We start from the raw sequence: 27026 nt of genomic DNA on the forward strand, positions 1-27026 counted from the left end.
GAAAAGAGGAAGGAAGGCAGGAAACAAATTGACAAAAATAAAAAACGGTTAATGTGTGTCTGTATTTTATGTGCACAATGAGTCAGGGTTGTGTCTGGAGATGTCTGGTTCACTGGGTATTTCCCAAAGATGCTACGTTTGATATTTATTTCCGACTAGCTTCACTGATAAACTCCGCATGGTGGTGTAGTCACTAACTCTTTTCTCTCGTCGCTATAATATTCAAGGTGTGATTCTGGGATTGGAGGCTTTTCTGTGTGGTGTCTCACACACACACACACACACACACACACACACACACACACACACACACACACACACACACACACACACACACACACACACACACACACACACACACACACACACACACACACACACACACACACACACACTTCAGTGACCTATGACCCTAGATTTCATTGATAGATTATTTTAACTCAACCTTTTGACAATCATTGTCAAAAATGCCTTCTACTATTAAAATGCATTTTTCCCACGCAAAAATATACTTAATACATTTTTTTTTTTTAAATCAAGAACTTGCTTGTGCCAAAAAATATCCTTACTGTTATTGACGCCACATACTGACCACAAAGCAAGAAGTCTCCAAGAGTTTGGCAAAGTGTCAAAAAACCCACAAACTGTAATTGTCCGTTGTTCATCATTTCGGCAGCTGCTGGAACTACAAACCTAAGATTGTAGTGCCAAGACTGAAAGATTGATAGAGACGAGTTACAGATTTTGATGCTGCCGTGTGCTATATGTGGATAAATAATCCTGAAGATTGAGGGATTTCTGTTACACCAAGGTTACAGCAGCTTTTACCAGTTAATTGCATATTTCATGGGTGTCAAACATGAGGTCCGTGGGCCAAATCCAGGCTGCAAGAGGCTCTAATTCGGCCAAACCACCAAGAAATTTGTAAAACAGAAACCATGTCTTTTTTTAAATAAACTTCTTAAGAGTGGTGGACACAACACAACACTGAGACCCTGACATCATTGCAAGCAAATGAGCATAGAGCCTCAAAGCCATGCTGTCAGGGTGAGTTTGTAATAACATGTATAATGCAACAGCTTTTTAAAAAGATTCTTTGTACTTTGCAGCACGAAGCATTGATAAAATTCGCTTTATGTTAAACTTACAGAGGTAATTGTTTGTTTTTTTCTGCACAACAACAAAGAAAAACTCGAAGGTTTGAGTTTAAACATTATTATGACACTATTTTACTGGTCCGGGCCACTCAAGGTGAAATTGAAGTGTGTGTGGCTTAGGGTGCCATAATGGCCTGGAATGTGTGTGTACATGTATTGAGTTTCATTTCTGCTTTTCTCCTGTGGGGACAAAGGGATCCAGCTGAAGGTGTGGGTCAGTGATCTACCTTCATGAACTCCGTCTGCTCCGTCCTGCTTATCCAACTTTAAACGTCTCCCCCAAAACCTTCACCTATGTTGGGATCAACAGTGACGCACGGTCCGCCCTGGCCTCCGCTCAGATGCGAGACATAAATCAAGGCAGAACCGAATTAGAATCTAAAAAAAGGAACAGAGTGGGGTATTTCGGTGAGCCTCCAATAACTCGGCTGCGTGTTCTGGGTGGAGCAGTGGAGCTGGCATAGTGTGAAAACCAAATGAGCCTCAGATAATAGAAATAGTAGTAATAATACCTGCCAGGTAGTGGAAGCACAGTCAAGAATGACCTTCTTGATTGCATGTCTCATTAGAAGGACATATTAAAAGATGCTTTTCGGACACTGAGAAGCTCGGCAACATAAATAAGCGTGTCACTGTAGATCAGCCGCAGCCTCAATGCTAATTTTATGTAACGGGTTGTGTCAGGAAGGGAATCCTGCAGACCACATGATCAAACGCCAAAATGTAGACACTCTCTCATTTAAAGGGGACATATCATGCTAAATCCACTTTTTTAGCCCTTAAATGCATTTTGTTGTATATTTAGAGTGTTTAGAAGTACAGAAAAGTTCAAAGTAGTCTCTTCAGGTGCTCCGTTGATATCTTTATATTCTGTTTTGGTCATATTTTGCGATCGGTTTCGATTTTTCTATTCTCTATTACGTTTTTTGAACAATGACGTCACAGTATTCTCAGCGGAACTGCCAAATTAGGACATCGACATTTCGAGCAATCCGCCATTTTTGTTTCTCGCTGCGATTTTGTAGTCCAACCGAAGTTACGAGAGGATAAGTGGAAATGTTCGGTTGTTGGATGTAGTAACCCACAAGCTTCGTTACACCGTCTCCCAGCATCAGAACCTTTTCGAAGTGCCTGGTTGAGTTTTATTTTTCACAGAAATGTACCCACATCTGTGGGTAAGGTCATTTTTGTGTGCGCGAATCACTTTAAGGACGACTGCTTCAGCAACCTCCGCCAGTATAAAGAAGGATTTGCCGAAAGACTTGGTCTGATTGAGCGGTCAGTTCCTTCTATCTATGGAGACGACGAACAGAGCACTTCGGTAAGCTGTATATAACGCTAAAAAGTGTGATGATAAGACGTCCCTGTCATTGTTTTGTTAGCATTAGCAGTTGCACCGTCTTCATATGTTAGCGCTGTGTGCTCGTTTTAGATTATAATGTAACTTCTGTGTTAAATAGTCGTTGTAATACAGGCAGTATTGTAGTAGTGGGCATGGATGGAGAAGTTAGTGTAAATATAGTAACACACCATTGCGTTACATCCATATGAAGACGTTGTTCTGTAGGTGCATCATCGTCATTTTCATCTCGCTCCGCCGGGTCCGACTCTGGCTCCAACATGTATGGCTGGATGGACAAATCTTCCGTTGTTGACATTTTGTAAATAATGTGTGAATATAAAGTTTCTGCGCCGCTAGATAATTGTATCTGTTCTATCAAACTACAAAGATGGCCGAACAGGGTGACGTTGAACCGAGTGTCACCTCTGCAACCTGGAGAGGAGGCGGGGTATGAAGTGTCTCATTTGCATTTGAAGAGACCGCCCCAAAACGAGTTGCTCTCAGAAGCGCATCAGAAAAGGGGTTGAAAAGGGGCCTGTGGAGCTATAATAATGAGGAATTCAGACCCAAGCATTGCAGTTTCGCGTTGTATAGACCACAACTGTATGATTTATATGTAAAAAGGAAGGATTTAAAAGCATGATATGTCTCCTTTAAAGTTCGGTGGGATGTAGTTATCGCTGCCCACACTAGAGGGAAGCAGTGGGAGAAGGCAGTCACTCCCTTTTCTGGAAAGTTCTGGACCCACTATGACAAATACTTGACTGAGGTGATGTGTTTTGGGTTGTTCGGTTTCATGAATCGGCGGCGTTAAAGAATGGCTCCAATGAATAAGACCGGATCTGACAACAGCTGAAGCCACATGCTACAAAAGCCCCACAGGATTTACCACATTTACTTAAGCATCAAACTCCCCCTGCCAGCTGAAAATGCGAGATCTTAGCTGGGATATGCCTGTAGACAAATAAAGCTGGGCGCCTCTGGCAGGCTTAGAAACATGTGTAACGACTGTGCCAAGGATCTGATCTGTGCAAACATCTGAGAGCAACTTGGAGGGTGAAATGGCTTTTGAGGGTTAGTGGTGAAAAACAAGGAGTTGTAATGGAAATGTGTCGTGACAGTTGAAATAATCAGGTCTTTCTCCTTTACAGGAATAATTTCATCTCCTTTCTTACATTGAGAAAATCTAATTCCTCTCTGGGCAGAGGATGTATTTAATGTATTGTGAAATACATAGATATTTTTAATTCATTTAATAAAAAAAAACATTTATTTTAACTTTCTTGGGCAGTTCCCTTCCTGGATCAACACTACTGATCTCAATGATCGAGTCGACTTCTACACCAAGATGAACTTTCTGATACAACCTTCCATGGGACTCAAACCCAGACCGCCCAGTCACATGATCACTGCTTTAACCACTGAACCACCGCTGCCCCTCAGTATTACCTTCTCTGAGGGGTAATTAAAGTTACATTGCAAGAGTGTAAATTAGATTTTTGTTTGAACAGAAATGATGAGAGTCACTTTACTCTACCTATGGCGACACCAAAGGAGCATTTCTTAAGATAAGGGAAACATGCAAACTCCTTAAGAAAAAGAGGGTCAAGACACAGTAAGAACATGCAAACTCCACACCGAAAGGCCCGGTTGGTATTTGAACACATGGTTTTCTCACTGTGAGGCTAGAGTGCTAACCACTGCGCCACCAAGAGCCCCACTTCAAACATTAACTTCTTAAAAGGGTTGGATTTAGTTTTGAGCAGTGGTTCCTAACATTTTTGTCGAGGGAGGCAAATTTCAACCATTGTAAAGCTCTGCAACCCCACCACCACATCCTGCACAGTTAAAAAAAAAAAGGTTGAAGGAACATCATAACACACTACTTTATTATGCTTTGCAACAAATTCCTTTTTCTCTGAGGTTTAATTATTTCGGTTCACACACCCTATCTGAGGTGTTTGGTGGACTGGTGCCGCTTCTACTTTAGTCCACCGCTAAAGATGCATTCAGGTCTAATTTTGTCCATTGCTTCTATAAAGCCACAGTCTATGAACTAGTTTTCTTTTTGATCAATTATCTTTAGCCTGACGAGCCGCCATTTCACCCCACTGCTGTTCACGCTTTTAATGTAAATTCTTAAACTTAGTAGTTTTGTGACAAATGAATTAAATGGGGACTCTTATATCTTTCAGACCCAAAAACATGTTATGCACCTTAAAATACAGAGGGCTTCACAAACACCCCATGATGTTTTGGCGCCCCTGCGGTGGTCGGACCCCCCTGGTTGGGAATCACTGGTTTAGAAAGGTTTGTTTTTCTGTGAGATGGTTTCTAGAATAAGTTATTCAAACTTTATTCAAGTGTTTCTTATTTTAAGCAGAATGTTTGGTATTTGCTCATTATATTTAGACGCTGTAAGACGTAATCCGTCCCAAAATAACCCAAAAACAAAACACCTGCAGCTGAGAGCATGGACAGCAGCATGTTTATTTTATGTATTGACTGGTTAACGGGGGTGATCGGATCTCCTTTTCCGTCTGTCCCCATGCTGAAACTTTCCTGCTCTCACTCTGTGTATGTTTTGCTCGGTTGCTATGGGCGGAGTCAAGCGAAGCCCCGCCCCCTCGCATTAATTTCACGCACGCTTACGTCTGTGGCGGCACTTCCGCATTCCTCCGCCCGGAGTACTTAAACGGGGCTGATGCAACGACCTCACTTAGTCCCAAAACCTGCATCCGACTCCGGCGCATTATCACCGCTCCTTTTTGGACGCTCCGCAGGTAAGCGTCGATTATTCATTCCCGCCGTAAACATTTTTAAACATCCGCGACGAGCCATTTTGGCTCAGTTGCAGTGTTGGAAAAAAAAATAAATAAAAAAAGGGGAAAAGTTTTCCGCGCGTGCATCGCGGCGATGTGTTGCCGCCGCCGTATAACTACGCCGTTGTTACAAGTGTTGTGGCAACTGTCGCCGGACTGGACGCTGCTTGCAGATACAGCTCGTGTCAGGAGGTATTTCCATCTCTGGGCTGCTGCTCCCGGTGTTGCTAAACTCAAGTTGTGGGGTAGTTATGTAACTCAGCCTGCTGAAGGAAGGTCCGGTTTTCTTTCAGCAGTTCACTTGGTAGTCTTCATCGATGCTGTAAAGTTGTGCTTCTTAGGAAGATTGCTGCAACTCACCGTTTATTTGACTTCCTCTCAGTACTTAGGTCCTCACAAATGGCAAAGTTAGAGAGCCACATTTGAAAGATTTGCAGGATTTGGGATTGTTTTGTGTGCACGTTTTGTTGGATACAGCCTATCTAACTATAACAGTAGTGACTTTCTCATCACTTAGTGCTGTAAAGTTGTGCTTTTTTAGGCAGATTGCTGCAATTTAGAGTTGATCCTCTACTTTGAAATATTCACAAATAGCCAGATTTGCAAGATCATGGGCTTTTTTTTTTTTTTTTTGCAAGTTTCATTGAATAAATATAATTTAAAAGTAGTAAGCCTACTAAATGTCCAGTAAAAAAATGTCAATCATGGCAATAACTTTGAGTAAATTTTCCACTGTAATAACAAAAAAACCAGATTTTTCTCTCTGCAGCGTCCAAATAAAGTTGCATCATTGACAGAAGAGGACTGACAAGTTTTCTCTGAGTGAGTATCATGCATGCATTTTAAAGCAGATTATCATGTGTTCGATCCAGACGTTCTCTGAAGCCCCTCATTTATTTCGAGGCGCTCTTCTGAGAATATTGCTGTTTGCTGTACTTTTCTTGGCCACCTTGGAACAAAAGTGATGTAAATGAACTGTGACGTTTCTCTGGCAGCACGCGAGCGCGGCCAAGAATGTGAGCTCGCATTAGTTTATGTGTGTATTCTTTGCTTTGGCTCATCGCGGCTCACATGCCCGGTGTGATTTGGCATCTTTTTCTTGATGCACAATCGTTGCAAACTTTTAAAAAGATTAACACAGTAAGATGTAGGCCATCTAATCTGCCCTCAATAGTGTGAAGGTGAAAGGTCAATCGTGGCACGGGAGATATGACTGGAAGGGGTGGATTGCGTGTTTGCGTCAGTGACGCGCAGGTTCAGAGGTTCAGTGTTTTCCTACACAGCTGGCGCAGTGCCTGCTCCCACAAATACACGCCGCAGAGGGGAAACTATGTGCATGCTCTTTATACATGCTTGCTTTGTGTCTGCATCTGTGTTTGTGTGTTGTCGAAGTGAATGAGCGTGCATGTTGCAGGGGGTTTAAATGCCCCAGCGCCTGCCCGGGCACATCCGTGGGATGGTTTCCGCATAAATGGAACGCTGCAGTGGATTAATGGGGAAGGGCTGGCGAGCCGACAAGCAGCACGGGGCCGACAGGGCTGAGAGGCTGGACGTGGGCGCTCAGGGTTTATTTTAAGTAGAAATGCCTTCCAGTGTGTCTCTTGAGAGCGGGAATTGCCAAGCTGCACCCCAGAACACTGAATAGACTGCAGACGCATTGCAGGCGAGAGAGCCAACTATGCAACAGCCAGACTGGAAGTGGTACTAATGCTTATGCTGGGGCAGCTGCTATTCACTGCTGTGGGTATCGCATTCTCAGTATCACATTGTCGTCTCTGTAAGCCTTTCCACATGGTTTGTAAAAACAGTGTGTTCGGAAGCAAATACTCGAATGTCCAAAGGTGTAACAGAGAAGAGGTATCAAAGCCTAAAAGAGTGAAAGGTCTTTTGTTATTTTTTAAGACCGGTACATAGTTATGATATCCAGATTTCTTGAATTGATTTTGCAATTGAAGCCAGCTTTCTTTGTTTACACAAAAAAAACCACTCCTCACTAAAGAAACTGCACCAACCGCCGACCCCAGCCCAGCAAATGGAGTGATTCAACAGCGTGGTGATGACACCGGGGGTTGTTTTAGCCACCCCACTGTCTGTACTGTACAAGTGTCGGCTTGACGTGGGGCAGATGAGGAAATCTCAGAGGACAACGTGTGAGCCAGCATTAAAGTGACGACCACACGTTGCATAAGAGGACTGATTGCTTCAACAGGCGCCATTCAATCAAATATTTCTGGACCTGGTTGGCCAACATCTTGTCGGGAGATTGCGCATAACTCGCCTTGGATTTGTCACTGCAGCAAGCGCCATACATTTGAAAAGGCTTTTGTCTGCGTTTTGTATTTTGACTCATTTAATCCATGTCTGAGCCGAGCCAAAGCTCCGTGCTGTGCAGAGGCTAATCGTGACTTTTAGCGCAGGGAGAAATAGTAACATTATAATAATTCAAGTGGGACCACCCAGATGCAGGACATAGATGAGTGACTGTTTGAATGGCATGAGGCAGGCTGAGCAGGAACCGAGCCAATGATCACACAGTAATGCTCGAATGAAGGCAGTATTCACGCTTTGTGCATACCTGCAGGTGCTTAATATTTGACTCTTTCTGACATATTTCTCATTGCTCAGCTAAAGTTTAGAATGAAATGCAGCAGTTGCAGTCTTCCTTGCACTTGTGTAATTTCATTGCGGGTGGCTGGCAGGCTGCTGAGACGTCCAGACTGAGGGGGAGTTAAGCTCTGCTCACTTTCTGCTGCAGCCGAGGGTCTCATCCTCACTGACGGCTCCAGGAGGTTGAATCTTATCAAATGCGCCGCCGAACTGCTTTGGGAAGATTAATTCGTCTTCACAAGGAGTTTTGAGAGGTTCCTTCTCTCTGTGCTGGCTGTTTCACCGATGGAAGCACCCAAAACAGAATTGAAAAGCTGAAATGAACACAGATCCTGTTTTCTGTTGTGATGAGTCCCACGCCCGCACATGTGACAAGAAGTTAACTGATCAGAGAGCATGCATATCCTGTCTGTGTGCGCCTGCGTCTTGTCTTGTCCCTCCAATGAAAATATTATAAGGGGCGGGAGGAATGTTGATACTGTATATTTGGACTGTCCTGTCCTCAAGGAGAGCCGGTGCCAAATTCCCCGAGTTTCCTCAGAGGATTGCGAAAGCCTGTAACTCAACACACGGGCTGACTGAGTGCAGACAGTACTGATGATCGCTGAGACCTTGGCCGGAGATTGAGCGAGTGTGTCTTGGCCGCAGCCTCTCTGCACGTTGCTCTTTTTTTCAATGCTCGTGTGGCGTTAGAGCTGTAAAAGCTGCTCGTGAAAGTTTTCTTTTTTGAGAGAGAGAGAGAGAGAGATGCTGGAGAGTGTGTGTGTGTGTGTGTGTGTGTGTGTGTGTGTGTGTGTGTGTGTGTGTGTGTGTGTGTGTGTGTGTGTGTGTGTGTGTGTGTGTGTGTGTGTGTGTGTAACGCAAACAACATGCTCTCGTAATTCGAAAGTAGATGATGATAAAGCATGCTGACAAGTCACGCTCAGGTGATAATACACTGGAAAATGTGCATTTCTTTTCTGCGATGAGGATTTAACTTTTTGAGGAGGCGACGGTGTCTGGAGCGGTTAATCTGCTCCCTTGTAAGAAGCAGCGGTGTATATATGTAATGAGAAGACTTTGAAAGCCCCTACAACCTGCCCCCAACCCTTCTCCTTCCCCGTCGCTGTAAGGAATGAGGATAATAGGGCCTCCAGTCGTGCTGCAGGCTGTCGGTAAGGAGCCGAATTCCTCAGTGCTGCTAATTGCTCTCAGGAAATGGACACATTTGGTTGAACTGAAGACAGATGGAGTATAAGCACAGAAGACAGAAAGTGGTACAATATATACATAGGACACACGACCTGTGCATTTAGGACCTGTGGAATGGGCCCTCAGGCAGACCTTCTTCCTGCACACCTCTGGCTAACCGCGGCTCACATGCACTCAGGATTGGTTTTGGGCCACGGCCAGACCCTCTGTCGAGTGCTGTTCTATATTTCATAACTAATACATGACATTTGTGGCGCCCCGCCCTTGGCTGCAGTCTGTCCCCTCTCGGCTCGCCTTGAGAGCTCGCAATGCCCACGCTCTCGGCTGGGCTGTGTAGGTGTCTTTGTCTGAGGCTGCTGTGGGCCTAAAAAGCTGTGGCAATGGCTTTTCTGCTCCACTGCAAAAGCACAGTGCCAGCGTTGCATCATCAAACGCTGACCACTAATCCTCCACTGCAGACTGCTGCTGATCATAGGAAAGAGAAAGGGAGAAGAAGGAAAAACAAAAAATTGTTTTGGCTCTTCTGATTCTAAACATACGTTTGGGAAAAATGACCCACGAGCAACCAGACAGAGGCCCCGTTTACACAACAACGTTACAAGTGATAATGCCCACCGACGTTGTGTAACACCCAAAACGTGAGTCGAGCGTTTTCACTTGAAAGCCTTGTCATGAAAACGGAGCCTCAAATTACAATCTGATCAGAGCAGGTGGTGTAACACTGTTTGTGATCTGATCAGAGTCCATGTAAACGGCACATCTGATCGCTTTCCGCTGTCTGAGACGTCAGTTGCGTAACTTCACCACGTGAAACTTCACATTGACGACTGATTGAGGCAAAAGACAACTAAACAGATTATTGTCTCTTATTGATGAGACTCTGAACAAGGAGAATGTGTCTTTGTTTTTGCAACAAAAAAAAAACAACCCCACATGCCATTCTGGTCCCTTTGTGCAGCGTTTGTAAACGGAACAATCTCGTCTTTCAACTGGAATAAATTATATACACTGACGAAAAAAGATGACTGTCAACTCAATGAGTGAAGCCTTCACTGACACAGAGGCTATAGAGGGGCAATAACCTATACTTATTATGTATAAGCAATAGTTTCATGTGCAATAACTCATTTTGTCAGTTGACATGATGTGCAAGAGTGGAGAGCATTAAAGCCTAAAGGGTGAATCTTGTAATGGTTTGTAACGAGAACGTTTCTTATAAAGGATTGTCGTCTTGCGTCGCGCCTCATTTCACCTTTTTCGTTTGGAGGTAGTGAGCAAAAGCATTTTTGAGAGGGACGGATTCATGTGAGCTGATGCTGTCCAGAGAGATCCGCGGTTTATTTCACTGTAAGCGCGCTCGCCTATGTGTGTATGACGAGTGCTGGCTTCAGCGGCGTGTTTCAACAAGCCGTTACTGAGGAATGGGGGCTTTCCGAGCGCGCCGTCTGACTGAGCAGGGTTCGGTTACAGTGAGTTGAACATGAGCCGATCCAATAGACATTAAATGGGATTATTTCTGAATGACTTCTTTTTTTTTTTTCTGTGTCTGTTTCCTGTGAGAAGTTGGTGTTTATCCAGGTTGAAGCATAATTTGAGTCTGTAAACTGGAGTCTGGTCAGCCAGCGTGGATATCGGATATTTGGCTCTGAAAGTGATTTACTCACTCATTCTTAACCGGCGCTTCAATTCCTGTGGCTGCTCACTCAGTCTGCAGTCAGTTTGGAAAACATCTTTTGAATTCCATCGCAGTTATTGGCCAGCACGAGTCTGTGAGAGAAAGTTCAATGTTTAAGACGCACCATGAGAGCTGCGACTCTGCAACAGTTATCACTGCAGAACCAGAAGGCCTCTTCACCTCCTCCTCCGGAGAGTTCGACAAGGAATTAGTTTGGTCTGGGCTGCCCTGTTCCTTTCCAGGAAAACAAGAGGCTGCTGCCCACTGCAGTGTAAATGGGAGCCGACATATAGAGGGAGGGTGGGAGGAAAGAGAGGGGTAGTCAAAATATTTAAGTAATAAACTGCCTCTTGAGACACTGAACCTGCAGACTCCGACTTGGAGAACAAGTCGAGGGGAGTTTGGAGATGAACCGAGTGTGTATGTAGCCTGATACTCTCTCAATGTACTGTAACACAAAGCGGCTGGAGACTTAATGGTTGTGTAATTAATTCAGTTCTTCACAAGACCTACAGATGAATGACAACATCTCAGACACAAGCTTTGCCTGTGTTTACAATGAGACTTTGTGCAGTCAGGCCAAAATGTTGAAATCCTGTGAAAAGACCAGCCTTCACCCAACTTCATCTAGTTTTTGGATTGAAGATGACTTTAACTTTACCTGCTAGTCCTTCATTAGCACAATGTGTTTTGTGTGTGATACACTGAAGGTTTAGAAACACAGCGTTTCTAAGGCTATTGTGATTACCAATACCGAATGGTCCTAAATAATGTAATCGGCCAGGGGGAGAGGTCAAAGGTTACAGACCCTTGGCCCAGGATTTTAATCATCAGACATACACCTACCATAACCAGTCAGCGGTGACAGGATGGGAATTAAAGCAATACAAAAAACTAACAAGTACACAAAATACCAGAAGCCACTCTTAAAACAGAAGCTGTAGTCGCAGTGTTGATGAAGAGATGTGATGTGACAATTTAAAGGAAATGGAAAAAAACTTGAGGCATGATTTTACTGCTATTGTTTGATTTTTTTTTTTCAGTAGTTCAGGACATCCATCCATCCACATCTCTAGCAGGGGGTGTCAAACCACACAACTATAGTTCTCTATGGGAAGAAACTGTTACTAAAGTACTAAATACTAAAGTCTGAAATTACTCACAGATGCAACAGTCTCATGCTTCAGTATCGATTCATACTTGGTGAAAATGAGCTGATTCGGTCTCGGCCGTGCACGACAGTAAAACCCTGTCCCACTGTAAAAACAGTGTGGGAACAGCCCAAAAGCAGGGTGGAGTACATCAGAATGGAGTTACATAACCAGCTCTCTGCCGCCTTTGTGAGAGAGACATTCTTCCAGCCCTGCACTAATATATATAATATATGTAAAAACTTGGTGTAACTTTCAGTACAATGGGCCTGTCAGCCCGTCACCAGCAAAGTCAGCTGTTTGTGCAGCGCCGCACAATGCACGTCTTTGTTGGTTCTACATCAGAGGGGCTTTGTTCACTTGGTGCAAAACCTGTTGCTGAATGCCGACATGAATTAGGCTATTAATGACAAAGGCATATTGACATCATACATCTGAAGGAAACTCCTCGTCGCTCTGGCGTTTGGAAGCATCAGGAGTTGGCAACGGATCAAATTCGATTCACCATCAATTACTTAGGTTTTTATTTTCCTGCACGGTTTCTGGACAGTTTCTGACTTTTCTACGACCACAACCGCCCGCCTGCCTCTCCCTCTCCCTCTAGGTGGCAGGGCAGAGCCAGTTCACGTTACGCCGCTCTCATCTGTAACATTTGTTCTTTATTTGGCCGTCGGAAGCTTTCCAACTCTTACAGTAATTAGAGACATATTTAATTCTCCAGCCACTTCCTTTGTGCCTGCACAGCTTCTCCCTTTTTCTTCTTCTTCTTCTTGCTTGACTATATCGAAAAGTGTTGCGGTCGAGCTCCAAACTGCCCCAGATTGTTGAAAGAGGGCGGTGGTGGAATGTGTGAGTGCTGCCTGATCTGTTCTCCTTTTGATATCCTTTGAATCCTCTTTGCTAAAAAAAACAACTGAACATCCGACACTGAAACGAAACCGATCACAAGTGTGTGTACGTTTGTGTGATCACGCCGTCCTTTTGAGTGTGTGTGGCTGCAGACATTGGGAAGTTTTTTTTTTGTTTAGTTTTTTTTTTCTAGCCGACTAAGAAGATAACACAGCTGTCAAAGCCGTCAGTGTTTGGAAAAGACAACCTCTAATTTACAAAGATATGCGACAACAGGGACAGAAGATGGTAAATGATCACTGAGGAGGAGTGCCAGTTTAAAAAAAAAAACAAAAAAAAAGTTTTTATCTCCATAATGTTTTATAACAGTTTGATTATTATGAATAGAGCAAAAAAACAAAAGCAACCAAATAAACACGTGAACCAGTCGATAATCTAACGCATCTTTCAACAAGCTTCATTTATTATTATTATTAACAAAGCAACCAACTGATGTACGTCCTTTTTTAATAAATAAAGCAATTTAACATTTTATTTCCACTTTGTTCAACAATGAGAGAAATGTTTTTATTTCAACCCAAACGTTCGATCAGCGGAGGCTATTTGAGCTACTTTGAAAGGTTTTATAGTGAAGATTATAAAAACAAAACTATGGATAGAAATTCTACAAAAACAATCATCTATATGTGCTTAGTTACCAGAAAACTGGATAAGTTAAGTCCTTTAAGCTGAAAGACTTGTTTTTTTTTTTTACTTCATTGTTTATTCATTTATAGAACCAAAGATTTAATTGCTTGTTATTTCAGTCTGGAGGGAAATAAAACTAAAGTCTTTAAAAGAGGTGTGTTCACTCCACTTTCCACTTGAAGGCTAAAAGAAGCTGCGCTGAATATTTTATAGTCAGCAAGTTGTTAGTTTTTTTTAAATCTTGATTTTCTCGCCCTGATCGTCCCCTCTCTTCCTTCCTCTCTCTCTCTCTCTCTCTCTCTGCACAGCGGCGGCGGCGGCCGGGTCGGACATGATGCCGGGACAGATACCTGACCCTGCGATGGCGGCGGGCTCCCTGCCCAGCCTGGGCCCGCTGGCGGGCATCTCGGCCACCACGCTCACGGATCAACTCAAGCTGGCCGACTTCCGCCAGCTGGGCACCATGCTGTCCCCGCTGCACTTCCTGGGGAGGCTGGGGAAGAGGCCGCTGGCCATCAAGACGGAGGTGAGGGGGCGGGAGGAGATGACGGAGCAAAAGAGGAAGCGGCGCAGGGGAAGGGCGGGTGAAAGATGCAACGTCAGGTCGAGGGAAGATTCAGGATGTTTCAAGTCTTTGCCAGAGTTAACTCACTTTGACATCCGTGAAAATGATTCCTGAGGCTCGATGTTTCAGCGACCGAAGCAGTTGTGACCAACTTTTTAGTGAACAGTGTTGATTTGGTTCCAAACAAATGATCGCATCGTAAACGGTGTTACTCCTTTCTCCTGTGCAGCGATTCACGTGTCGCACGACCAGCAGAATACGTCTGGTCCGTCTAACGACGGCCACTGACGGGGAGCGTTCGCTTTCTCCCTCCGCATGAAACACACTTTAACTTTCGTCTCAATGACGTCTTGTCTTTCCAGATGGATGAAGATGAAGAAAGAAGGAAACGCAGGAGAGAGAAGAACAAGGTGGCGGCGGCGCGATGCCGAAACAAAAAGAAGGAACGGACGGACTTCCTTCAAAGGGTGAGCTCACGGCTCCGCCCACTTTCAGTCCTCCAACAGAACAATGCTGAGGTTCTAGTGTCAAACGTGTTTATCTACACATTGAGAGTTAATTTTCTTAAACGTTAAAAAGTAGGATGGAAGATGTATGACCGTTTTAGTTTAGTTTGCAGTGTAACTGATGTACAAAACCAAAGGTTGGACTTTTATTATTTAGCAAACTTAACGGGAAATAAGAAGTTCGTCACTATAAAGTTTTAACGCTGCTCGTATGGAGCGTCCCGAACTGGATTTCATGGTTTTTGTAACGGTGACAATAAATACCTTCAATATATTCCAGTACTTTCAACCTAACTTCAGTGTGAAAATGAGTTTGCTGCATAATACTTCAATATGCAGTATTTTTCTGAATGTAATTTCCCGCCCTGGAAATAGACATGAAGAAGAAGAGTTGTTTTATATTGGAGGTAAAATCTTCAGGCAGGAGATCTGACAAAGATCTGCGGAGTTGCAGGATGAAGCACGTGATTGTATGAGCTTGATATATTTAGCCAAAAGCCGGGAAGGATGAATAAAACTGTCGTATAAGAACTCAACGAGCGAATCTCAACGTCTCTGTCCAGGAATCAGAGCGTCTGGAAATGGTGAACTCGGAGCTGAAGGCCCAGATCGAGGAGCTCCGCCTGGAGCGGCAGGAGCTGATGGTGATGCTCAACCGCCACCGGCCCACCTGCATCGTGAGGACGGACAGCGTCAAGACCCCCGACGGCGAGGTCAACCCGCTGCTGGAGCAGCTGTCCAGCGAGGCCAAGTGAACCCAGGAGCAGCAGGGACACCAGGAGTCCCCGAAGAACCCAGACTAGCACCGCCGCGGCCGCCGCTTCCAATCAAAACCCTCAACTGGCGTTTTTTTTTTTTTGTTTGTTTTTTTTCTCTCGAAACAAGCACTCGAGCTCCCGAGACTTTTTTGGAGACTCCGAGGTTGCGGGTCTGTCCTCAGTCCCGCTACACGAGCTGGCTCTGTCCGTGGGAAGGCTGGGAACCCCCAGCTCCATCTCGGCGACGCGAGTCATTGTCGCCGCCGCCGTCGTCGTCCACACCCGCCGTGCCTGGTCGCTGCTCGGAGCATCTCCACATAAAGGGACCAATGGAGACGGCGCCGAGGAAACACACTGATATCACCATGGTGCTCTGTTACAAAAGCCCTGAGTAGATGGTGTGGCCCGAAGGCTTGGCGCTCTGCAGTTTTCCTATGTATGCTAGCCGATATATATACCGGTGTAGAGTTCTTAGGATGCAATACTCAATACGAATCCACCAGGAGTAGTGTTTTTGTTTTATGTTGATATACTCTGCCTCGACGATGGCAGTTAGCGGTTGATCCGATTTGTGGTGACGCTGGCGTCATGAAAAAGCACATATTCACAAAAAGATGTTTACATGAGGAGTCTGTCCATTATTGTACTTGTTTTTATACTGCTTTGTAATACATAAACCTATACGAAATGCCTGTTGATCACTTGACGTGATCTTTGTCTCTTCCAGTCTGTCGTGTTTCGCTGTCAAACAGCTGCCAGAACCAGCAGGAGTCTCTTCAAGCTGCTCTGCACTTGTATCTCCACTCGTGTTTTACCCTGAATAGATTGAACTTTATTTTCTAACTACATAAAGAAAAACAAAAGAAAAGTGTGTCACTTCTTCTTTTACAACTTGACATATTTTCTCCGGTGGATTCCTCGGCTTTGACACGACTGCTGCCGAGCGGCAAACATTGTGCAATTGTGTTTTCTTCCACTGAGGCCGGTTGCCAAAGTCATACCACACTTTCATTTGCACAACTCTGAACAGGCCATTCATGATTTATTTTGTTCTTCCTCTTGGGCCTGGTTCCTGTAGTGGCCTTTGTTCTAGTCGCTGCACTGCCGATAGTTCCTGATTGAACTTATTAGACCACGCAACATGGCTATTTCTGCTATAAATCACGTATTTATGCTGTATTATTGTATCTGGAAGGGCCGTGCAAAAAGGTTCAAGTGCTTATTCATAAACTATACCAGGGGTTTGGCTCAGGAACCACGTCTGGCTCTTTTGCTAATTCATAGCGGCTTCCTGAAACTAGGTTTGACAAACCTTTTTTTGAAGAAAAAATGGCCCATATTTTTTAAACAGATCTCATTAAGTTTGGCAAGTTTATGGGATTTTATCTAACAGCAAAGGCCAATGGTCCCCCCCCCCCCCCAGCAATTTTTTTTTTTTTATACAAAATATATTAAACTAATACTGTCAATCGTTAATCCCAACAAACGAACATTCGACCCCGAATTGTATTTGCTTCATTTACTATAGATAAACTTTAAAGAGAGGATTTCTTGATTTTTCTCTCTCTCCAGTAGTGTGTGTGTGTGTGTGTGTGAGCAGCCTGGAAAGCCGCCCGAGGAGGCGGGGCTTAGAAGCGATCTGACCAATTACCGATTAACACCAAAGTGATTGACAAAGAATTAAACCAATCAGCGTCATTTCATGTCCGAGACTTGGGGCGCTTTTTTAAATGGCCCCTGGCTCAGTGATTGGCTTAAAGTCAGTTCTGGTTTGTTCTCGCGTGTTTCTACGAGATGTTGAGATGAAGACAAGCAGTGAGTCTCTGATTATTAACTCTGTCACATCTCTTCTAATTTACCGGCTAGAAAAGAGAAATTTGTCTGAAAAGCTGCAGTAGGTTTAACTCAAGTATTTTTAAATGCACACAAACAGAAATGTGTTCAGAATTTTTCAAATATGTCCAGGTTTGTTAATGTTTAGATATGATCCTATATATTAATTTCTGAAAATCTAAGAGCTTAAAAAAGCTGTTTATTTTGCAATTCTTTTTTTTTTTTTTTAGGTTTCTTTCAAAGCATTCTAAAATGCTTCGAAAGACGGAATGATGTGTTATTTGAAAATACCTTTTGTTTTCCCTAAACTCATATTCTAAAAGGGACTAATGAAGCTTCTGCTCGTATTTCTTTACAAGTATGTTAATGAAAGTCTTAATAAGTACTCTCTACTCACTAGCTGTTTATAAGAACTATAATGTTTCACCACTAGGGGGCTTCTCAATCTAAAAAAGGCAAAATTGTTGTAATGTGGTTTATAAACACACTGTATTTAAATTAAGTTAACATTGGCTGAAATCAAATAATAATGAAGATCTTCCGTAAGAAATTTACCTCCAGCCGCCACGGGTCCAAAGCGAACAAATGGCACATAACACACGGAAGATTGAATCCACTAAAATAACTAAAACCTTGCAAATGTTGTTCAAAACTGCTATACCAGCTATGATTAATTAAAAAAAAAACTCTAAAATGGCTAAAGTGGCTCAAAGCAGCTAAAAAACCATGAGAAGATGTGAAAAGGAAAAATGGCGATAATGTTTAAAACACTCAAAATTGTTCAAACAGTTGAAATAAAATGGCTGAAATCCCTTTAAAGCTCCTTAAACAGCAATGAGCCGAAACACAAATGACAAACACACCTAAGATTGAATCCATTAAAATAACTAAAACATGGCAAATATGCTAAACTGTTAAAAAAAAAAGTGTTTTTCAAATTGTAGTTATGAAACTTTTCCCTCCAACTTCCTGAGCTGTGTTCACTTCATTTCAATGTTCAACGTGTTTTGTTTTGTGGCTCCACATGAATTTTCTTCGGCCAGTTCTGCTCACTTCAAGTTGCCATGACAACTTCCAGCTGTTAAACGTCTGCACAGGAAGAACTTGCAAACTCCACAAGGGAAACAGACCAAGTCCAATCCAGAGACAGTTTGTCGGCACACTGCTGTGCAGAATGAGTCCGAGCACAAAGAGACGCAGCGGCTACAAATGAATGATTAACACGTTGCAGATCAGAAGTGTGCAAACACACAGAGCTGCAGATTTTTCCACAATGTGGCACAGAATGAGCGGCGATGTACGAAAGTCCAAACTAAAAGTCGGATTTTCCACCAAATTAAATTTACCTGGAAAACACGTTTAACCTTTAAAACCAGGCGGGCACAGATTCCAAAGTTTCATATACATACAGTAGTTTTAAAGCCAAAAAAAGTCAATCTTGTGTCGGATTTATGAAGTTCCTTTTCAAATTTAGGACGGTGAACATTTCATTCTGTTTTCATCCGTCGATTTGAGTGATTTCATCCTTTTCCAGCATTTTTCAGACGATGTGACATTTTAGAGAAGAATAGAAATACTTTGATCAATCCCAGAGGGAGAATCCTTTAAGCATTGCTCCACTCAGAATAAATAGAAAGTGCAATAACCAATAAAACAGGATACAAATTAAATATCAATATGTTCAAGGCTTAACGGAGACTAATAGCAGCACAGAAAGGATGAAATTAACCAAAACACAGCTAATTATAGGGAGGAAGTCTTAATGCCACAGGAAGGAAAGACATTTTATATAATCAGTTAAATGTTCAACACGTTTTGCGGCTCCAGGTAAATTTGATTTTGGTGGAAAATTTGAAAAAAATAGCTTTTTTCCCTGTGCTACTTAAAAACATTAATCCTTTGCTGATTTTTCACTGAAACAATGAAGATCAAATGGTTTATCACTGATTGATTAAATTATTAATTTCCCTTCAATATATATTTCCCTTCTTTACATTTTTGTCATTTCCCAATTTTTCCAAATTTAAATCATTAATATTATTAATATGATTGTTGTTGTTTTTCTTAATTACTATAATTATTATTATTTTTTTTTTAACCTTTTCTAAAGCTGAGCGGTTTCTTTCATATGTCAGATAGTATTACAAAAAAAAAAGCCCCAATAAACAAAGTTTGTAAAAAGGAAAAAAGAACAAAGTTTGGAGTTAGAATGAGACACTGCAGAGGTTGAAGAGTTTGCTGCAGATTGAGAATATTCCCGGTTAAATGTCGCCATCTAGTGGACATTTATATGGACTGCAAGATTCAAACTGACAAATCTAATAGTGACACGAAAGACACGAGTTTATTCTCAAATTCTCCACGATTTCTTCTCACACAGATGAAACAGATTTGCATTAATAGTAGTAAAGAAAACCAGCCGTTCTAAACTCTAAAGTCCTTTAAGTTCTCGAACCTTGATAGAAATATTCTGGATATTTTTGTCCAGTTTGGTGAAAAGTGGAAAATTGACAAAAAATCATACATTTTACATCGGTTAGATGTGAAGAATACTTTATATTTCGGAATATTATTCTCAGTAAATGCTTGTAAAACACCCCCCAACTTGTAACCATTTATCACAGTTTATGTACATTTTAAATAGAAATGTATAAAAGCCTTTTTAGTTATCAGTTTGGATGAAATGTAGAAATTACAAAATGTTTCTTTCGCAGATGAAATGTTAAAAACATTAAATAATTTTTTGATTTTTTAAAACCTGGCATAAGTGGCGAGCAGTTTTTATATCTTAGGATCAATGCGCATGTTTCTGGCAAAGTGGCTCCATAGCGCCCCCTACGTTTTCACATTTGTAACGCCTACTACGAGCAACATGTTTAACACGTTTCACCAACGTTCACGACACTCGGGAGAAATATGCAATACGTCAAGTGCCAAGCCACACAAAAACATGTCACTGACACTCTGAACCCAACAGGAAGTCGGCCATTTTGCATTATAGAACACGTGAAACGCGATCCTCCTAGAGGGGGAACACCGAGAGAACTGAAGTCTGGCCCGTTTGTCTTCCTGGTTAATAAAAAAATAAAACAACAAGCCTTCCTAATGAAAATGTATCAAAATGTAACTATAGTATTGAAGGGCGTGGCCATGGGCGTGACCATGGGGGTGGTCATGGGCGGGGCCACGGTGCTCCAATTAATATCTGATGGTTCGCCATGAAACAGGAAGTGACGTGTAACTCTGCTCCACATTCTGCAATCTGCCTGAAACGTCACGCGTGTCATCACAGTGCTGCCCTGAACACATCCATACGCTGATGTCCATTCGCGTTCATAGCGCCACCTATTGGTAAGAGGAAGTTTAAGGAATGGCCCCAGACTGAGTGATATCATCCTTGAGACTGGTCGGGGTACGAAGCACGTCAGGACGCACAAAAGTGTCTCAGGATACCAGAGGATTTAATCTGGACAATAATGAACCATCCGAGGTTGATATCGTTCAGTCAGTTGACACATTAGAAAGAATCTAGCAGGTAACATCGTATGATTGAGTTCATGCAAAACCTTCCAGATCAGCAGGTTTTAAAACGCCACTGTGGAACTTTAACCACACAGAAAATTCAATAATCTTGTTTTCATAGCTGAAAATCATGTAGAAATGCACTCTGCCGCACGTTTTGATCCGAGAAAATAGTCAAAACTGGATAAAGAAAAACACCCTTGGATGAAATAATGACCCTGCTTTTAAAAATTCAATGTGTTTCTGATCTAAGCTTCACTCGACTCTTCATTTAGTGCAGCTCGGTAATCTGCCACAGGCAGGCTGCACTTCTGTCCGTTTCAAACCTCGAATTATATTTAACTCGAAGGAGAGGAAGTTGATTATTTTGGCCGGTGCAGTTGAGGTTGGGTCTGAACGTCACTCGGTCAAATCGTCACACTTCACTGGCACTTCCAATCGTGTCATGACTGGAGAAATAGTAGATTATGGATTATAGAGAACAGAAGACTATAAATGACTTGGGCAAGAGCCATCCTACATCAATATCATCAACTGGTCTAAAGATATACGTATAAACAAATACTCCAGACTTTTACAACTCATTCTCTGTGTTATTCAAATAGAAGCAGGTCAAGTTCAAACCAAAGATCATAGACTCACGTTATGATGTAATAGAATTATTACAATATTACGGGGGAGATTATTTTGCCGGCACCTTAATGTAATATTAAAAATGTTTAAGTTTTGGGCTAAGTGTGTTTTTACATTATTGACCAGTTATAACATTTTGGGTTTTATTACATTAAATTTGATAACAATTCAGGTGCAAACTGACACAAATCTCCATGTGGAGATGTGAGGTGAATTATGGCTTAGAAATGAGCTAAAAAGCAGATTATACTCCAGCTGGCAGCTATGGAGTCGCAAATTCTTAAAAAAAAAGAGTTTTATATCAAATAGAAAAATTACTGAAGTTACCCGAGACTGAAGTTACCCGAGACCTTATGAGACAAGACAAAATCTATAATCAAAAATATTAAAATAAAACATAATATATGTTTGAACCAGAAGACGAGATGTTAGAGACAAATGATATTATTTCAGATGAACAGCTGGTCTTTAATCTACAGAATATACAAGATCCTTTAGTATGTGAGCAAAGGTCAAGGATGTGTTGTAGTGGTGAAACATGTTTTATAGCTCAAAGGTAAAGCAGAATAAGTTGGAATACGACGGCCAGTCTTTCTCGACTTTCTCGAGAAACGTTTGTTTACTTGACGACAGTTTGGAGAAGTTGAGGTACGTCAGAAAAGTTTGACCAACCAAAACAACTGCAGCAGTGAGGGAGTGAAGGTTGTCTGGCGTGCAGGAGGGCAACGTACCCGCGGATCAACACCAGCTCAGTTGGTTGTTTCAGGAAGTTTGACGGGAGAAACACAGGATACATAAAGTACAGGTCAGTCTGGATCACCACTGGAGCAAAACGTTTCCCCAGGAACGGAGCAGAGTTCCTCCACACGGATTCAGGAATGAAGATTTATGTCTGTCAGCAACACAAAAGAAGAGAAAAATAAGAAAGAAGAGAAAAATACAGAAAAACAAAGCAACAGAAGTAATACAAAAACTTACTATAAGTTATTCTTTTTAGGCCCCGTTTACACGACAACAAATTTGAGTGTATCCGCAAAACTTTCTTCACTTTTGGGGGGCCTGTTTACACGACTCCAGTGTCTGGATGAACTGTATCTGCAAAGTTTTTATCTCGGCTCCCAAAGTGGAAAGATTCCTTCACGGCGCAAATCCCTCCTGCGGAGACTGATGGAGGCTATAGAGCCTGTTACTGCGCATGCGCAACTCTCCCCCTCCCTCCTGCTCATTCAGTTGTAAACAAACATGGCGGCCGCGCAGTGGTACGACCCGCGGTCTATATTCTAGTTTTATCGTCCATATCAGTAGTTTAATAGTTGAGACTCACCCCTGATATCATCCGATGCTTCATCAGTCCATGCGGATGTCGGGTGCGCTCCATTTTCTTCACGTTTATAGTGTCTTGTTCTCTGCACACACGTCTGTGTAGTTTCATTACAAAATCAAGCAACAGCGCCCTCCTGTGGCGCGGCATACTCACAACATCATTGTCTCTGTGTCCGCTGCTGCAGTGTAAACGCACTCCTTTTTAACGGATTAGGTGTTGTCACGTGAAACATTGTCGTGTAATCAGGGCCTTGATAATTTCTGGTTCAGTCATTTTGCATTTTAACCTGTAATTATTTAACTTTTTTGCATTTTAATGCTTAATTATTTGACCATTTTATCATTTTTGTTCAGTTTTTACACACAGTAATCTTTACTCTAAGTTCACATGTCAACATTTCAATTGTTTTTATTGTGACTGTCAACTATAAAAGTATGAAGTCCTGAGGCCTGTACTACGACGCCAGATTTTCTCTTATGGAGATAACTTCAAGGATTAACTCTGGGTTTTCTGTACTACAAGGCTCGCTCACTTCTCACCAGGATAAATCACCCTGGTAATTTACACTGAAAGTCTATCCTGCTCAGCAGGATATGTTCTCGACAAGAGGTCAGAGCTCCGCCTCCTGACCAATCAGATCTCTTGGAAATTGACCCACCCATTCTTAAATGATGGTGATTGGTACGCAGGTTCGGGGCTGAACTGCAGCGGAGCGGAGAAATTAATTTAGAACGATCTTTTTTGACATAAAATAAATCTGAAGCTTTGAAGGATGTTTTTCTTCTTGACTTGTTCCAGGTCTGTTTATCTCCACGAGGGTTGATCTAGAATAATGAGGTTAATAATATCGCTGATGCTGACAGAACTGCACTAACATTTATTTATGCTTTTATGTTTGTGAAACAGTGATCACAGTGCCGTCCGTTTATATCGCAGATGAATTAATATCGTACAGTCTGATGAAGTCACGCATTAAGAGGGATGTTCTGGCTTTGGCTGCAGCAGCAGTGCTGCTTTTAACCTGCTGGATGTGTTTTAATTCTTCATAATCTCAGAGAATAACTGCTCCTTCGGTAATCTGTAAACTGCCCTGCAGGATTTCCCCGTGTGTGATTGGTCAGACGCTGCAAACTCCGCCCCTTTCACGTGAACGTGCACATGTAGGTCTGGGTTGAACCAGCGAGTTGATAACCTGCTTGGTAGTAACGGTGATCAGGATGAGTCGACCCAGGAAACAGAGAGAGACTCTGGATATGTTGATCAGGGTTGGTGGTTCAGGCCTCAGGAGAATCTGGACCGGGAGTCACGACACCCTGGAGGCAAAATATTGTTCTGGTTCTCCGTCTACTGAGCATGTGCAGAACGACTGTTCACGTTGTGGTGAGGCCTAAATTCACCGTCTTGCTTTTTCAACTGTTTTGGATGAAGTTCCTCTGTGCATTGCGCTGCTCTCTTCACCAAGTTTTTCCTGTGGACCCTGTTGTTTATGCCCCCGGCCACATGTCCGACGCCTCCGTTCTGAATGATCCAAACACAGCGCCATAGTAACGCTTTCTGGTTTTGCTCACGAGTCAGCGGAGGCCATGTCGATCTCACCTCTTTCTCTTTGTTGCAGTCAGTTTGCGTGACGTGAAGAAGATATTTTCCCCTCCCATCTGTTTGGCCTCATAAGTTTCTTTTTTTTGTGTCCGACTGGCTGATTTTCACATTCTCACCTCATTCCACATCAAGTCTGGTCCACTGCTCTGACCTCTGACCCCCAACCAGCTGCACCAACCGAGGCTGCGATTCAGGTCCTCTGCCCCATTCTCTCCGTCCAGAAACAATCTTCTGGTATGACAACAGGACGGGAGGCGGGAGAAGAAGAGCGCCGGCGTCCATATCAAAGGGGCCCGAGGGAAAAGGAAGAATGGCGCCAGATGCAGGCTGGTTGTTCGGCCACACTGGTGAGCTCTGAATGAATCGTCCTGCAGACGGAAAACAGAGGATGATGAATATGGATGCTCACCGTTACTCATGCAGTGCCCTGCGGCGTGGCGTTATCGAGGGCGTGCTGGTGAATTGTCTCAAGGTGTGATTTCCATCAGGTGGTAGCCACAAAGGACACAATAACACACGGCGCCTCCTCAGCCGCATCTGCTCTTTGTCAAGTTTAAACAGTTTGTACCTGCTGCGGTTGTGGGGTCACCGGGGGAGGGGCGCACGCTCCTTTCACACCAACTGTCCAACTCCGTTTGATATATTTATTCCACTTTGGGATTCTGGAGGTTTTCCTGTGATCAGGTTGATCAGGACATACTCAACAATGTTACGTTCATGACGTTGTTCATCAGTTTACGCAAATAACAACCAGGTACATCGGCACTGAAGTGAGAAAGTTTGTGAAACAGTTTAGTAAGGGTAGAGTTTGTCACCGTTTACCAGACAACGGTGCTCAGAGACACTGAAAACGCAACTTTTTTAAAAACGCTGCTAGTGCGCATGACGTATGGAGTAAGTACCGTAATCTCCGGACTATTGAGAGCACCTGAATATAAGCCACACCCACTAAATTTATAAAGAAAAAAAGAAAGGTCAGAGTTACGTGATGCACCTGAACATATCACCAATGTATTGAAGGCATGAAGCCTTTAAAATCTATAAATCCGTTTTTGTTTAAGCCACTGGGTTCAAAGCGTGTGAAAAAAGTAGCGGCCTATAGTCCAGAAACTACAGTAGTTCTTTTTCACATGCGCGAGTAGAATAACTACATTTTTTTCAGCGTTCCTAAAGGTCCTGTACACACCAGCCAAAACAATCTTTTTTTCTCCACGTTGTTCTTAAAAAAATTCCGTCCACACGTCATTAAGACCATGGCTCAAAACAATGTAGTACGTATGCCAGGCCATTAGGTGGTGCTGTAACTGCACCAGAAATACACCAAAAACTGGAAGAAGACAGAAATCCAATATGTGGCTTTATTAAAAGGGTGACATCATCATAGGTGCGTCTTGTCCATCCACACCTCAAAGCCAATAAGCGTTTTAAAAACTTCCCCACTCTAGAAGAAGTTTCGGGCTCCTAAAACGCCGCGCCGTGTTGACTAACATGCGTTTACATGAAACGGCGTCCTCGTGTGGAGGGTCCACAATCTCCGCCTTGCTTCCAGTAAAACTCCAGACTAGTTTATTTCCACCCAACAGGTGTTTAACTTTTATTTCGGCGCTTCTTCACGTGCGGCGACATTCAGCTTGGTCGGGCATCTCAGGCGTCGCACACTAACTCGTCCCCGTAGCGTCACATAACTCACGATAGTTCCTACTGTTACAAGCCTTCCTGTCCTTTATGTGTAAACAGCAGAGGTGGAAAGAGTACTAAAATATTCTGCGCAAGTAAAAGTACAAATACTTTGATAACATTCTACTGAAGTACAAGTAAAAGTTCTGGTCTAAATATTTACTAAAATAAAAGTAAAAAGCAGCTCATATAAAACATAGTCAGAGTAAAAGTTACTTCCCATGTAGTTCCCAAAAGACGTGTAGTGTGCGATTGCAGGCCTCGGGGGTGCACCTCTATTGGGAACACGTGAGTGTAAGTTCAAACATTTTGTAAAATGTGACCGATGACATGGAAGTATTTCTGCAACAAAACGAGGACGACAGGTTTATTGTGAAAGACGATGTCAAGAATAAAATGTCGGGGGGCATGGCGGCTGCTACAGCTTCATAAATTAAATGGCAGTAAAACTGTAAATCAATAAGTCAAAATGGTCGACGTCACAGATGCTGTGACTTTAACCTCGAGTATTCAGGTACCGTCACCATGTTTCTAAGACCAAACTATGTTATTCTTTCATATGAAACTTATCAAATCTACCTGTCAAATAACATGTAGTAACATCGCTGAGCCGATTGCAAGGACTGAACTGTTGTGCTGCAATGCACCATGGGAGTGTTAATGACATTTCACTTCAGTGGCCAAATGCAGTCACGCTTCACCTCGAGTCGGCCGGGCCGGTGAAATATTGCTTTAAATTTACACTTGAAAGTTTTTCTTTGTTGTGCCGCACATGAAACGATGAAAGTGTCTATATTTTTGTAAGATCACACAACTACTAATGAAAATGACGACAATCTCAACATAAAGTCATTTTAAATTAAACATTCTGGTGCAAAATACAGTGAAGTGTAAAAAAACCCAACTCCTATTAATCCTATATAACCTCCTTATGCCTGGTTCACTCGGCAGGATTTTAAAATTGTCGGCAGATTTCGCAAACTTAAGAGACCACACACACACACACACACACACACACACACACACACACACACACACACACACGGTGATAAATAATCCCAGGTTTTTACAGTTCTGGTCGTATAGTGTGTGGTGTGCAGCCACACGGCAACATCAACACACCAACCG

General features: G+C 42.8%; 1 protein-coding gene across 1 annotated transcript; it reads left to right on the top strand.

Moving 5' to 3' along the window:
• Positions 1–5186: 5186 nt before the first annotated feature.
• jdp2b (Jun dimerization protein 2b) lies at positions 5187–17819 on the top strand. The gene is made up of 6 exons (XM_080490533.1): positions 5187–5282; positions 6091–6143; positions 13790–14007; positions 14409–14513; positions 15116–16702; positions 17244–17819. Exons 3-5 carry the CDS (start codon positions 13813–13815, stop codon positions 15305–15307), a joined length of 492 nt encoding a protein of 163 aa, XP_080346659.1. The 5' UTR covers positions 5187–5282; positions 6091–6143; positions 13790–13812; the 3' UTR covers positions 15308–16702; positions 17244–17819.
• The last annotated feature ends 9207 nt before the right edge of the window (positions 17820–27026 follow it).

This window comes from Lipophrys pholis, assembly GCF_963383615.2.
Source record: "Lipophrys pholis genome assembly, chromosome: 21".
Taxonomy (NCBI): Eukaryota; Metazoa; Chordata; class Actinopteri; order Blenniiformes; family Blenniidae; genus Lipophrys; species Lipophrys pholis.